This window comes from Oncorhynchus mykiss, chromosome 31 (assembly GCF_013265735.2).
Source record: "Oncorhynchus mykiss isolate Arlee chromosome 31, USDA_OmykA_1.1, whole genome shotgun sequence".
Taxonomy (NCBI): domain Eukaryota; kingdom Metazoa; phylum Chordata; class Actinopteri; order Salmoniformes; family Salmonidae; genus Oncorhynchus; species Oncorhynchus mykiss.
The window spans coordinates 27,910,533-27,922,961 of NC_050571.1; the positions used below are offsets into that span (position 1 = coordinate 27,910,533).

Consider the following 12,429-nt stretch of genomic DNA (forward strand, 5'->3'; position numbering starts at 1 on the left):
ACTGCCAAAGGTGATTCTCCCATGTATTGACTCAGGGGTGTGAATACTTATGTAAATTTCAATCAATTTGCAGAAATGTCCAAAAAACATGTTTTTAATTTGTCATTATGGGGAATTGTGTGTAGATGGCTGTGTGTAGATGACACAACAAAATGTGGAATAACTGCCTCTGGAAGCAATGTCAGCACAAGAACTGTTCGTCGGGAGCTTCATGAAATGGGTTTCCATGGCTGATTAGCCGCACACATGCCTAAGATTACCATGCGCAATGCCAAGTGTCAGCTGGAGTGGTGTAAGGCTTGCCACTGTTGGACTCTGGAGCAGTGGAAACGCGTTCTCTGGAGTGATGAATCACACTTTACCATCTGGCAGTGCCCCCGTGCACAAAGTGAGGTTCATACAGAAATGGTTTGTCGAGATCGGTGTGGAAGAACCTGACTGGCCTGCACAAAGCCCTGACCTCAACCTCATCAAACACCATTGGGATGAATTGGAACGCCGACTACGAGCCATGCCTAATCGCCCAACACCAGTGCCTGACCTCACTAATGCTCTTGTGGCTGAATAGAAGCAAGTCCCTTCAGCAATGTTCCAACATCTAGTGGAAAGCCTTCCCAGAAGAGTGGAGGCTGTTGTAGCAGAAAAGGAGGGGAGCAACTCCATATTAATACCCATGATTTTGGAATGAGACGGTCGACGAGCACGTGTCCACATACAGTGCCTTGCGAAAGTATTCGGCCCCCTTGAACTTTGCGACCTTTTGCCACATTTCAGGCTTCAAACATAAAGATATAAAACTGTATTTTTTTGTGAAGAATCAACAACAAGTGGGACACAATCATGAAGTGGAACGACATTTATTGGATATTTCAAACTTTTTTAACAAATCAAAAACTGAAAAATTGGGCGTGCAAAATTATTCAGCCCCCTTAAGTTAATACTTTGTAGCGCCACCTTTTGCTGCGATTACAGCTAGCTGTAAGTCGCTTGGGGTATGTCTCTATCAGTTTTGCACATCGAGAGACTGAAAGTTTTTCCCATTCCTCCTTGCAAAACAGCTCGAGCTCAGTGAGGTTGGATGGAGAGCATTTGTGAATAGCAGTTTTCAGTTCTTTCCACAGATTCTCGATTGGATTCAGGTCTGGACTTTGACTTGGCTATTCTAACACCTGGATATGTTTATTTTTGAACCATTCCATTGTAGATTTTGCTTTATGTTTTGGATCATTGTCTTGTTGGAAGACAAATCTCCGTCCCAGTCTCAGGTCTTTTGCAGACTCCATCAGGTTTTCTTCCAGAATGGTCCTGTATTTGGCTCCATCCATCTTCCCATCAATTTTAACCCTCTTCCCTGTCCCTGCTGAAGAAAAGCAGGCCCAAACCATGATGCTGCCACCACCATGTTTGACAGTGGGGATGGTGTGTTCAGGGTGATGAGCTGTGTTGCTTTTACGCCAAACATAACGTCTTGCATTGTTGCCAAAAAGTTCAATTTTGGTTTTCATCTGACCAGAGCACCTTCTTCCACATGTTTGGTGTGTCTCCCAGGTGGCTTGTAGCAAACTTTAAACGACACTTTTTATGAATATCTTTAAGAAATGGCTTTCTTCTTGCCACTCTTCCATAAAGGCCAGATTTGTGCAATATACGACTGATTGTTGTCCTATGGACAGAGTCTCCCACCTCAGCTGTAGATCTCTGCAGTTCATCCAGAGTGATCATGGGCCTCTTGGCTGCATCTCTGATCAGTCTTCTCCTTGTATGAGCTGAAAGTTTAGAGGGACGGCCAGGTCTTGGTAGATTTGCAGTGGTCTGATACTCCTTCCATTTCAATATTATCTAGCTTGCACAGTGCTCCTTGGGATGTTTAAAGCTTGGGAAATCTTTTTGTATCCAAATCCGGCTTTAAACTTCTTCACAACAGTATCTCGGACCTGCCTGGTGTGTTCCTTGTTCTTCATGATGCTCTCTGCGCTTTTAACGGACCTCTGAGACTATCACAGTGCAGGTGCATTTATACGGAGACTTGATTACACACAGGTGGATTGTATTTATCATCATTAGTCATTTAGGTCAACATTGGATCATTCAGAGATCCTCACTGAACTTCTGGAGAGAGTTTGCTGCACTGAAAGTAAAGGGGCTGAATAATTTTGCACGCCCAATTTTTCAGTTTTTGATTTGTTAAAAAAGTTTGAAATATCCAATAAATGTCGTTCCACTTCATGATTGTGTCCCACTTGTTGTTGATTCTTCACAAAAAAATACAGTTTTATATCTTTATGTTTGAAGCCTGAAATGTGGCAAAAGGTCGCAAAGTTCAAGGGGGCCGAATACTTTCGCAAGGCACTGTACTTTTGGTCATGTAGTGTAATTAACAATTTAGTAAAATAACATTTTTTATAAGAAGACACCCACGTTTTATATAAAGGTTTTCTAGAAATGCTTCTTAAACCGTTGTGTATGTGTGTCATCATTTGGGTGTGAGTGAGTCAACATTACCATTGTGAACTTGACACTTCAGATCTTCCATTTTCAGTTCAGTCATTACTCACTGTTACTGTTCACCTTGTTCATACCGAAACAACCAGCTAATCCCTATTGACAAATCACACAGGAAGTTTTTCCATGCATACTACTCAAAACACACTTTCATTGTATGTCCATATAACTCTAATTAACACAATAAAGGGTATGTCTACATGTTATGGTATTATGGCAATTTCAGGGCAAGAAACATTTTGCCATTCCCCTAATCTCCACTACCCAGAAGTAAAATTCTCACGACAGTATGTCACTTCCATTTACATGCAGAATCTGTCCACAAGACATTAGCCTTCACCCGAAACGGTAACACCAACCAAACAATCTTACTGGTACAGCCTGCAACTGAGAAATGAGGACAACTGTCAAGCCAAGCCACAGGGTTGGTTAGTATGGCTTTGTGAGGGCCTTGATCTGACTGCTGGGTTAAGAAGTCAGACGTTGGAAGATAACGATCAGATTAAGGGCAATGTGACATGGGGACTTTGGTCTGGAGAGAGAGATGGACCGGGCAGAAGGCACAGACGTGCCCCAGGCAGTTCAGCTAGGGCCTCCCCCTGTAGATTGCTACTGAAAGGCCTTTTGTCTTTCTATGGGTGTTCACTAATCAGGACTAAGTAGGAAAGTGCAGTGTGACTTTTACACATATTCAGAGGTGGATTTTCATTAGCTTGCTTAGTTTCCACTATATTGTTTTTTCTTACACAGTCATTCTTGGTAAGTGATGACTCATGTTAAAGGGATGATGGAAGAAAGCTCAGTATTGTGACAAGCCCTGTTCACAAGTACTGCTACAAATATTTACCCCAGGGTTCAATGTCAGGTCAACATTTCTGTTCCTAAGTCATGTCGGTGAGCCAATTGGTGGGCAGCACTTTGGATAAACCAAGCTGAGCCAAACCATCGAGATAGTTACAGTGGCTTGCGAAAGTATTCACCCCCTTGGCATTTTTCCTATTTTGTTGCCTTACAACCTGGAATTAAAATAGATTTTGGGGGGGGTTTGTGTTATTTGGTTTACACAACATGCCTACCACTTTGAAGATACAAAATATTTTTTATTTTGAAACGAACAAGAAATAAGACAAAAAAACTGAAAACTTGAAGCGTGAAAAATATTCACCCCCCCCCCCCCCCCCCCAAAATCAATACTTTGTAGAGCTAAATTTTGCAGCAATTACAGCTGCAAGTCTCTTGGGGTATGTCTCTGTAAGCTTGGCACATCTAGCCACTGTGATTTTTGCCCATTCTTCAAGGCAAAACTGCTCCAGCTCCTTCAAGTTGGATGGTTTCTGCTGGTGTACAGCAATCTTTAAGTCATACCACAGATTCTCAATTGGATTGAGGTCTGGGCTTTGACTAGGCCATTCCAAGACATTTAAATGTTTCCCCTTAAACCACTCGAGTGTTGCTTTAGCAGTATGCTTAGGGTCATTGTCCTGCTGGAAGGTGAACCTTTGTCCCAGTCTCAAATCTCTGGAAGACTGAAACAGATTTCCCTCAAGAATTTCCCTGTATTTAGCACCATCCATCATTTCTTCAATTCTGACCAGTTTCCCAGTCCCTGCTGATGAAAAACATCCCCACAGCATGATGATGCCACCACCATGCTTTACTGTGGGGATGTTGTTCTCGGGGTGATGAGAGGTTTTGGGTTTGCGCCAGACATAGCGTTTTCCTTGATGGCCAAAAAGCTCAATTTTAGTCTCATCTGACCAGAGTACCTTCTTCCATATGTTTGGGTAGTCTCCCATGTGCCTTTTGGTGAACACCAATACGTGTTTGCTTATTTTTTTCTTTAAGCAATGGATTTTATCTGGCCACTCTACCGTAAAGCCCAGCTCTGTGGAGTGTACGGCTTAAAGTGGTACTCCAATCTCCGCTGTGGAGCTTTGCAGCTCCTTCAGGGTTATCCTTGGTCTCTTTGTTGCCTATCTGATTAATGCCTGGTCTGTGGGTTTTGATGGGAGGCCCTCTCTTGGCAGGTTTGTTGTGGTGCCATATTCTTTCCATTTTATTATTATTTTTTAATTTGACCTTTATTTAACTAGGCAAGTCAGTTATGAACAAATTCTTATTTTCAATGATGGCCTAGGAACAGTGGGTTAACTGCCTTGTTCAGGGGCAGAACGACAGATTTTTACCTTGTCGGCTTGGGGATTTGATCTTGCAACCTTTCGGTTACTAGTCCAACGCTCCAACCACTCTAACCACTATCCATGGGATGTTCAAAGTTTCAGATATTTTTTTATAACCCAACCCTGATCTCTACTTCTCCACAACTTTGTCCCTGACCATTTTGGCTCCTTGGTCTTCGTGGTGCCACTTGCTTGGTGGTGTCCCTTGCCTAGTGGTGTTGCAGACTCTGGGGCCTTTCAGAACAGGTGTATATATACTGAGATCATATGACACTTAGATTGCACACAGGGGAACTTTATTAAACTAATTATGTGACTTCCGAAGGTAATTGGTTGCACCAGATCTTAATTAGGGGATTTATAGCATATACATGCACCACTTTTCCAGGTTTTTTTTAAACAAGTAATTTTTTTCATTTCACTTCACCAATTTGGACTATTTTGTGTATGTCGATTACACAAAATCCAAATAAAAATAAATTTAAATTACAGGTTGTAAAGCAACAAAATAGGAAAAACGGCAAGTATGCTTGGGGTCATTGTCCATTTGGAAGGCCCATTTGTGACCAAGCTTTAACTTCCGGGCTGATTTCTTGATGTTGCTTCAATATATCCACATAATTTCCTTCCTCATGACGCCATCTATTTTGTGAAGTGCACCAGTCCCTCCTGCAGCAAAGCACACCCACAACATGATGCTGTCACCCCCGTGCATCCCACGGTTGGGATGGTGTTCTTCGGCTTGCAAGCCTCCCCATGTGCAGTTGCAAACCGTAGTCTGGCTTTTTTATGACAGGTTTGGAGCAGTGGCTTCTTCCTTGCTGAGCGGCCTTTCAGGTTATGTTGATATAGAACTCGCTTTACTGTGGATATAGATACTGTTATACCTGTTTCCTCCAGCATCTTCACAAGGTCCTTTGCTGTTGTTCTGGGATTGATTTGCACTTTTCGCACCAAAGTACGTTAATCTCTAGGAGACAGAACGCATCTCCTTCCTGAGAGGTATGACAGCTGCGTGGTCCCATGGTGTTTATACTTGCGTACTATTGTTTGTACAGATGAACGTGGTACCTTCAGGCATTTGGAAATTGCTCCCAAGGATGATCCAGACTTGTGGAGGTCTACAATTTTTTTCTGAGGTCATGGCTGATTTCTTTTGATTTTTCCATGATGTCAAGCAGAGTCACAGAGTTTGAATGTAGGCCTTGAAATACATCCACAGGTACACCTCCAATTGACTCAAATTATGTCCTTTAGCCTATCAGAATCTTCTAAAGCCATTACATACTTTTCTGGAATTTTCCAAGCTGTTTAAAGGCACAGTCAATTTAGTGTATGTAAACTTCTGACCCACTGGAATTGTGATACAGTGAATTATAAGTTAAATAATCTGTCTGTAAACAATTGTTGGAAAAATGACTTGTGTGATGGACAAAGTAGATGTCCTAACCGACTTGCCAAAACTATAGTTGGTTAACAAGAAATGTGTGGAGTGGTTGAAAAACGAGTTTTAATGACTCCAACCTAAGTGTATGTAAACTTCCGACTTCAACTGTAGTGTCGATCATCTTAAATACTTATTATTGGAACTTGTTTGAATCTGATGCTACAGGAAAATCTGTGTTTAGCTTGAACAAAAAGGAGGAGAATGATAGCGTCAATCAAATAGCTGTGTGTCTCATCAAACGAAAGGCAAAACACCCATTTATTTAGTCAAAGTTCAGATTGAACATGTTTACAGAATCTTGACCGGGGCTCTGTCCAGGATCAAGTAAGTTGTGAACAGTTTCCAAGTCACAGAACAGCTCTGCATTTTACCCACAACACATCAGGTTAGAAGCCACTGCTGAGATATGTTGCATCCGATTACGTGCAACGTTGCAGAACATTGCAATTCTGAACATACCCGTAATCATAGTCCAGACACTCCAGTATAATACATGGAAGCCCTCTCTGTATTTCCAGGAACAAAGACTATAAAACATACGCAGGTATTCTTGTCTTTAATGTTAACACAAATGTAACAGAGAATGATATGTGGGAGAACAGGGAAGTAGTGGTTATGTTTGCATAGCCATAAACCAAGGAAGGACAGATAGACTCAAACTAACACAAACATAGATGTATATCTATCTACAGGTCTGGTACAAACCGAATCAGTCAGTCCGCCCGTCTGCAGAGCTAAACATGGGCAAGTAGTAAAATAGTAAAAATTGTGGCTCAGTGTTAAATGCCTTTGGATCGATGCTATGTTTTAACAGTCAGCCTTTCTTGTGCCGTGTCAAAACCTTTTTACAAAATACCAAATGAATATCCTTTCCACTATTCCCCCATCCACGCAATGCACCCCAGAAAAATATATGTATCCTTTGGATTCAAAGTTGATATACTGTATAATTACTGCATATAAGCGTTTGGGTTATTGAGTGTTTTCTCCATTCAAGCATTCGCACACAAGTAGTCAGTCAGGAGCCAGGAATGGAACAGAAATAGATAGCTTTAACATGGTTCATTTCTCTTCTTAAAGGTGCAATCTGTTTTTTTATTTTACGGCTAATAGTGCTCCCCTTTCATTTGATTGTAAACGGAAGGGGTGGGTCTTCGCGAATGTAAAAGTTTGTGTTTTACTATTTGGCATAACATGCTCGTTGTACTTTTTCCTAGAGTTCCCAATAGAAACATCTAAGTTACAGATTGCACCTTTAACTGGATCCGAAGAATCATTGAAGCAGCTAAAGCAGACACCAGCCCAGAGGAGGAAGAATCATTGAAGCAGCTAAAGCAGACACCAGCCCAGAGGAGGAAGAATCATTGAAGCAGCTAAAGCAGACACCAGCCCAGAGGAGGAACAGAAGGTGGAGGGAGGTAGAAGAAACTACAACATCAATAAGGTCTTACACCAGCAAGGACCATGGCGCAAACAGTCATAGAAATGAATACATACATAAATACGTACATACATAATTCATACATACAGTATACAATAAGAAGATAGATAGTTAGTTATAAAATACCTATGTACAAATGCATAGTCCAGATGAGTCCATCAGGAGACCTAGCAGTAATGGCAGTCAGTGGAAGAGGTTATTTTCATCATTTAAGGATGTGTGTGTGCGTGTGTGTGCGTGTGTGTGTGTGTGTGTGTATGTGTATGTGTGTGTGTGTGTGTGCGTGTGCATGGCACTTACTGTACAGGTGTGTATGTACTGTACTGTATCACCTTAGTCCTGGTAGCGAGAAGGAGTTTTAAAAGTTCAGAGGTCAAAAGTTGAGAGGCGTGTGACCTGGTGTGTCCGGCGAGTGCGTCCTGAACAGCTGTGTTAGCGAAAAGACGGAAGAGATGAGCACCGTGCACCGTTTGGCCAGTAGCCTCACCCCCTCGCCCTCTCCCTGTCCATCCCCAGACCCACTGCTGGACCCAGACCCGGCTCCAGCAGTCTCCACAGCCCCAACAAACTCCCTGTACAGCCCTACGATCTCCTTCAGCTTGTCCAGAGCCTCCTCCTGGCCCCCATCATCATCAGTGCTCTGGATCTGACCCCCGTTGCGGCAGACGTCACATCCAGGACAGGGGTGTGTTCTCAGGCAGGCTGCGGAGAGCTGCACCAGGGCACTGAAACTATTGGATAAGGAACGAAGCGCCTCCTCTGGAGCCCAGCCCACACGCGTGGCACGTTGGCACCCTGTTGCCAACCGCCGTGCCTCCGCCTGGAGTAAATTCCTCTCAGGCTCCGTCATGGGCGGAGGACTTGCACCTCTACAGCACGCGGTTGCACCCTCCCCTTGGGTTGGGTTGGGTCCCCCTTCTCCACCCTCATCCTGATCTGTTTTGGAGGGTTCTGATGATGGTGGTGGCCCAGCCAGGACCAGTAGGAGCTGATTGATGTCCTGTCTCAGGGAAACGAAGCCCCCTTTCAGCCCCCCATAGTGCTTGTTGGTGAGGGAACGCAGGGAGCCGATGGGGGGCGTGGGGGAGACAGGGCGGGACAGGAGTGGGCTGAGCTCTGAGGAGGTGGTGGAGAGAGTGGAGAGGGGGCGAGGGGTGTCTCTCAGCAGGGACAGGATGTTGGGGGAGGGGATGGGGGAGGTGGGGGAGGCCAGGGGTGTAGAATGGGCTGGTTTGGGGCGCGTGCGTTTGGAGAACTCGTAGATGGTGAGCTCCTCGTCGAAGCCACAGCCGTCCTCCACGTCACCGCTGAAGCAGTTGGCGTAGACGGTGCGGCAGCCGCACGCCTCACGGTGGGCCGGGGGAGGGGTGTGCTCCAGAGAGTCCCCCTCTAGGGGCGGGCCTGAACCGCCCCCTAACCCCACCTCTGAGTGGGGTCTGGACTGAGGCTGCTCCGACTTGCAGGACCCCAGGAATCCGTAGGGTTCTGAGACGTGTGCACCGTTTTCTCTCAGGGTCAGGTTGGGGTGCGACCCGCTATTCCCGTTGGCCTCCTTCGCACGTGGAGTCACTTCCTGGTACTCTTTGATGGTTGCTATGACAACCTCAGCTCCATCCTCCACCACTTCCTTCTTCCCTTTTCCCCCTGCAGTCTCACCAACTGTTGCCTGGGCAGTGACCTTGCTGACCTCAGAGGCTCCGCTGATTGACAAACCGGAGCCATAGCCGGACGTGACATCCCCGTTGATGGAGCTGGTGGAAGAGTGGTCCAGGGTGCCCAGGATCTCCTGGGAGCGGGTCATGTACCATGGCAGGGCCTGGATCCTCCCTCTCAGGGCTGAGGTAGGCAGACGGCCCCCCAGGCTGGAAGAACTGACCCTCAGGTCTGACCCTGACCTTCCTGTGCTCTCTGGGTCTCCCGCTGTCCCTTTAGAGGAGGTGGTGAGGGAGGTGGTCAGGCTGAGGGGGGCGTCTGTATTTTTGGGCGACAGGTTCTCGTGACTCAGAGAGACCCTCCTCCCGGTCTGATTGCTCCCGTTGCAACTAACCCAGGGGTGGAGGCCGCTCGGCGGACACGTCCCCTCTTTCTCATTTGGTGAGACCGGGATGGGGAGGACTGATAGGGGATGGAGAGAAGGAGGGGAGGGTTTGGGAGAGAGTGGAGGAGGGGTGGCCAGGCTCAACCTGATCTCATCTCCTGAAGCAGAATGTGGAATGAGGGACAAGCTTGGTAGCTTTTTCGGGAGGTCCACCCCAACCCCCGTTCTGACCTCTCCCTTCAGCAGGGTAACCCTGTTTGTTTTACTTTCAACATCAGCTCTCCTGTTGTCAGCAGTGACCAGAACAGGGTCCTTAGGAAGCACGTGATGAGTCCCGTTCTTAGAACTGTTCTCTATCTTAGGCCCGTTCTCCACACCCTGTGGACCGGCAGGGGGTTGCTGGCTCCTCCGTACCGCCGTGATGAGGGGGGAGGCGAGTGGATGCCCCCCCGCTCCCGAGGTGACTGATTTAAACTCCATGCTGTCTGGTTCCATGGTGTCTACCTCCAGCAGGCCCGCATGGCCCCCACCAGCATCTCCGTTACAATGGGAGTATGGACCGCCGCGCTGGGGAGACCTCTGGGGGCCCATCTGGGGCTTGGGGGCCAGTTCAGGTTTTATGGGTAGCTGGGGCTTGGGGGCCAATGGTGGAGGCTTGGTCTTGGCATCAACCCTCTGAGTGGAAGCCTGGTTTGAATGGGGCTTTGGGTCTCGTTGGGTCTCCTGCTGTTTCTTGTGGTCAGGGGAGGAGTGCTTACTTTTGAGGGGTGAGGGAGGCTCCATCTCTGGTACCACTGGCAGTCCGTTCCCTGTGCCAGTCCAGCGTTTACTGTGCCTCTTATTGTCAGCCGCATCCAAACTGTTTTCTGTGAGAGAGAGAGAGAGAGAGAGAGAGAGAGAGAGAGAGAGAGAGAGAGAGAGAGAGAGAGAGAGAGAGAGAGAGAGAGAGAGAGAGAGAGAGAGAGAGAGAGAGAGAGAGAGAGAGAGAGAGAGAGAGAGAGAGAGAGAGAGAGTGTTAATAGGGTGACAGAAATCAAACTTTAACACATTTAAACAGTTAGTCTGTCAGTGAAGAAGTCATGTCAACAACCCACCTGTACCATCAGAAGGAACTGGAGGAGTGAACCGCTCCTGGGCATCGAAGAACTCATCATCTGACTCCGAAGCACTTTCCCTAGCAATAGGAGGAGGAGGATTAGGGGACGGCGTTAGGAAAGGCTCGGAATCTCCAGAGTGAATTGATAGACGCTCCTCCCCTTTGTGGGCGGAGCTACAAACAGTCCTCTTTTCACAGGAGGTGAGGTTGGGGATGATTCTGGGGATGTCTAACTTGTTGTTGGAAGCAGTTTTGTTAGACCGGGCGCAGATCTTGTCGATGAGGCGCAGGTCTATCTGACTGGGTATCTTAGAGAGCCGTCTCAGTTCCTCCTCATCATCGTCATCCTCAACTTCCTCAGTCTCCTCCTCGTCGCTGGTGGCCTCAGGGGGGCTGGGGAGGTAGCTGCCTTGGGAAAGCTCGGCGAAGCAAAGACACGAGCTATCGTTGCTACGGTAACTCAGGTTGGTGGGGCGTACGGGTGCGGAGGCCGTGCTGCCGGCGGCGCCCTCTCTCTGGCGCTGTGGAGAGGGAACTGTGACCTCCAGGAGGAATGGATGGTGGACATCCAGTGTGGCGATCCCCCGAGTCGGCTGTTTGGACCGGCGAGAGGGGCTGTCCTCACGCAGGGCGTCCACACGAGAGGAGGCCTTGGCTGGGTCCTCTCCCCTGGCTGCGACACCGCTTTCCTCCAAGGCAGCACTCAAAGAGCCACTGGACAGGCTGGAGAAGCTACTGTTGACCCGCGGGTCTGTGTGGTACCAGTTAGTGTCCAGTACCATGTCCTGTTCCACTCTTCCTTCATTGGCATTACCTCCTAGATGTATCTCTCTTCCTCCATCTTCTCTTCCGTCCTCCTCCTCAACTTCCATGTCCTTCTCTGACGTCACAATGATCTTCACCTCATGTTTATCTTTGTCTTCTTTTTCAGCTCTTTCTTTCTTTCCCTCTGCTCCTCTCTGCTCCTCTTTTTCTCTCCTCCACCCCTCCCTGTCTTTGCTGGCGGGTGCGTGGCGTTTGCGGGTGTGCGTTGGCGGAGGCTCGGCAGGGTAGTCCTCATCTGAAGAGTCATTGGAGTCACTACAGCAGCGGGACACATAGCCTGGAAATGACAACAAACAAAAACCATTCTTTTTTTCTTTCAGTTACATAATATAGTTTACTATGTAAATTAGTAGTCTCAAATTAAGACATTAGTATCTACTATCCATACAGGCTGATATCCACATATCAACACCCTCAAAATGGTATGATCAATGCCAAAAAATGAAAAACTATAGTTAAACATTTATGCTCACTTGTCAGCGATTCATAGCAAACTCCCTCTATAACGGCGAACTTCCCTTCACACACACCTTCCTCAGCAGGTATCCTGTGAACCCGGACCTTGGGGCGTCCCAGACGGAACACACACACTCTGGGGTCCACCAGGAGCTTGCAGTAGCCCCCCAGTAGACACGCCAGGTCTTTGGCTGCCAGAGAGTCCATCAGTAAGGCAAAAGGCTGGAGCGAGAGGGGGGGTGAGAGAGAGAGAGGGGGGGGGGGGTGAGAGAGAGAGGGGGGGATGAGAGAGAGGGGGGGGGTGAGAGAGAGCGAGCGAGAGAGAGAGTGAAAGGAGACAGAGAGAGAGAGAGAGAGGGGATGAGAGAGAGAGAGAGAGACAGAGAGAGAGCGAGCGAGAGAGAGAGATACAGAGACAGAGAGTGAAGGGAGACAGAGAGAGAG

At 47.3% G+C, this 12,429-nt stretch overlaps 1 protein-coding gene across 2 annotated transcripts in view; it reads right to left on the reverse strand.

Moving 5' to 3' along the window:
- Positions 1–6,358: 6,358 nt before the first annotated feature.
- LOC118946021 overlaps positions 6,359–12,429 on the reverse strand; it is a 35,765-nt gene continuing 29,694 nt past the window's right edge. Inside the window, exons 15-17 of one of the 2 annotated variants that reach the window (XM_036969996.1) lie at positions 12,060–12,207; positions 10,703–11,806; positions 6,359–10,474 (exon numbers count right to left, since the gene is read on the reverse strand). In XM_036969996.1, the coding sequence (XP_036825891.1) occupies positions 7,944–10,474; positions 10,703–11,806; positions 12,060–12,207 (3,783 nt within the window). In that variant the 3' untranslated portion in view covers positions 6,359–7,943. Of the gene's footprint in view, positions 10,475–10,702; positions 11,807–12,002; positions 12,208–12,429 lie in introns of both variants that reach the window. The other variant, XM_036969995.1, reaches the window with a different exon arrangement.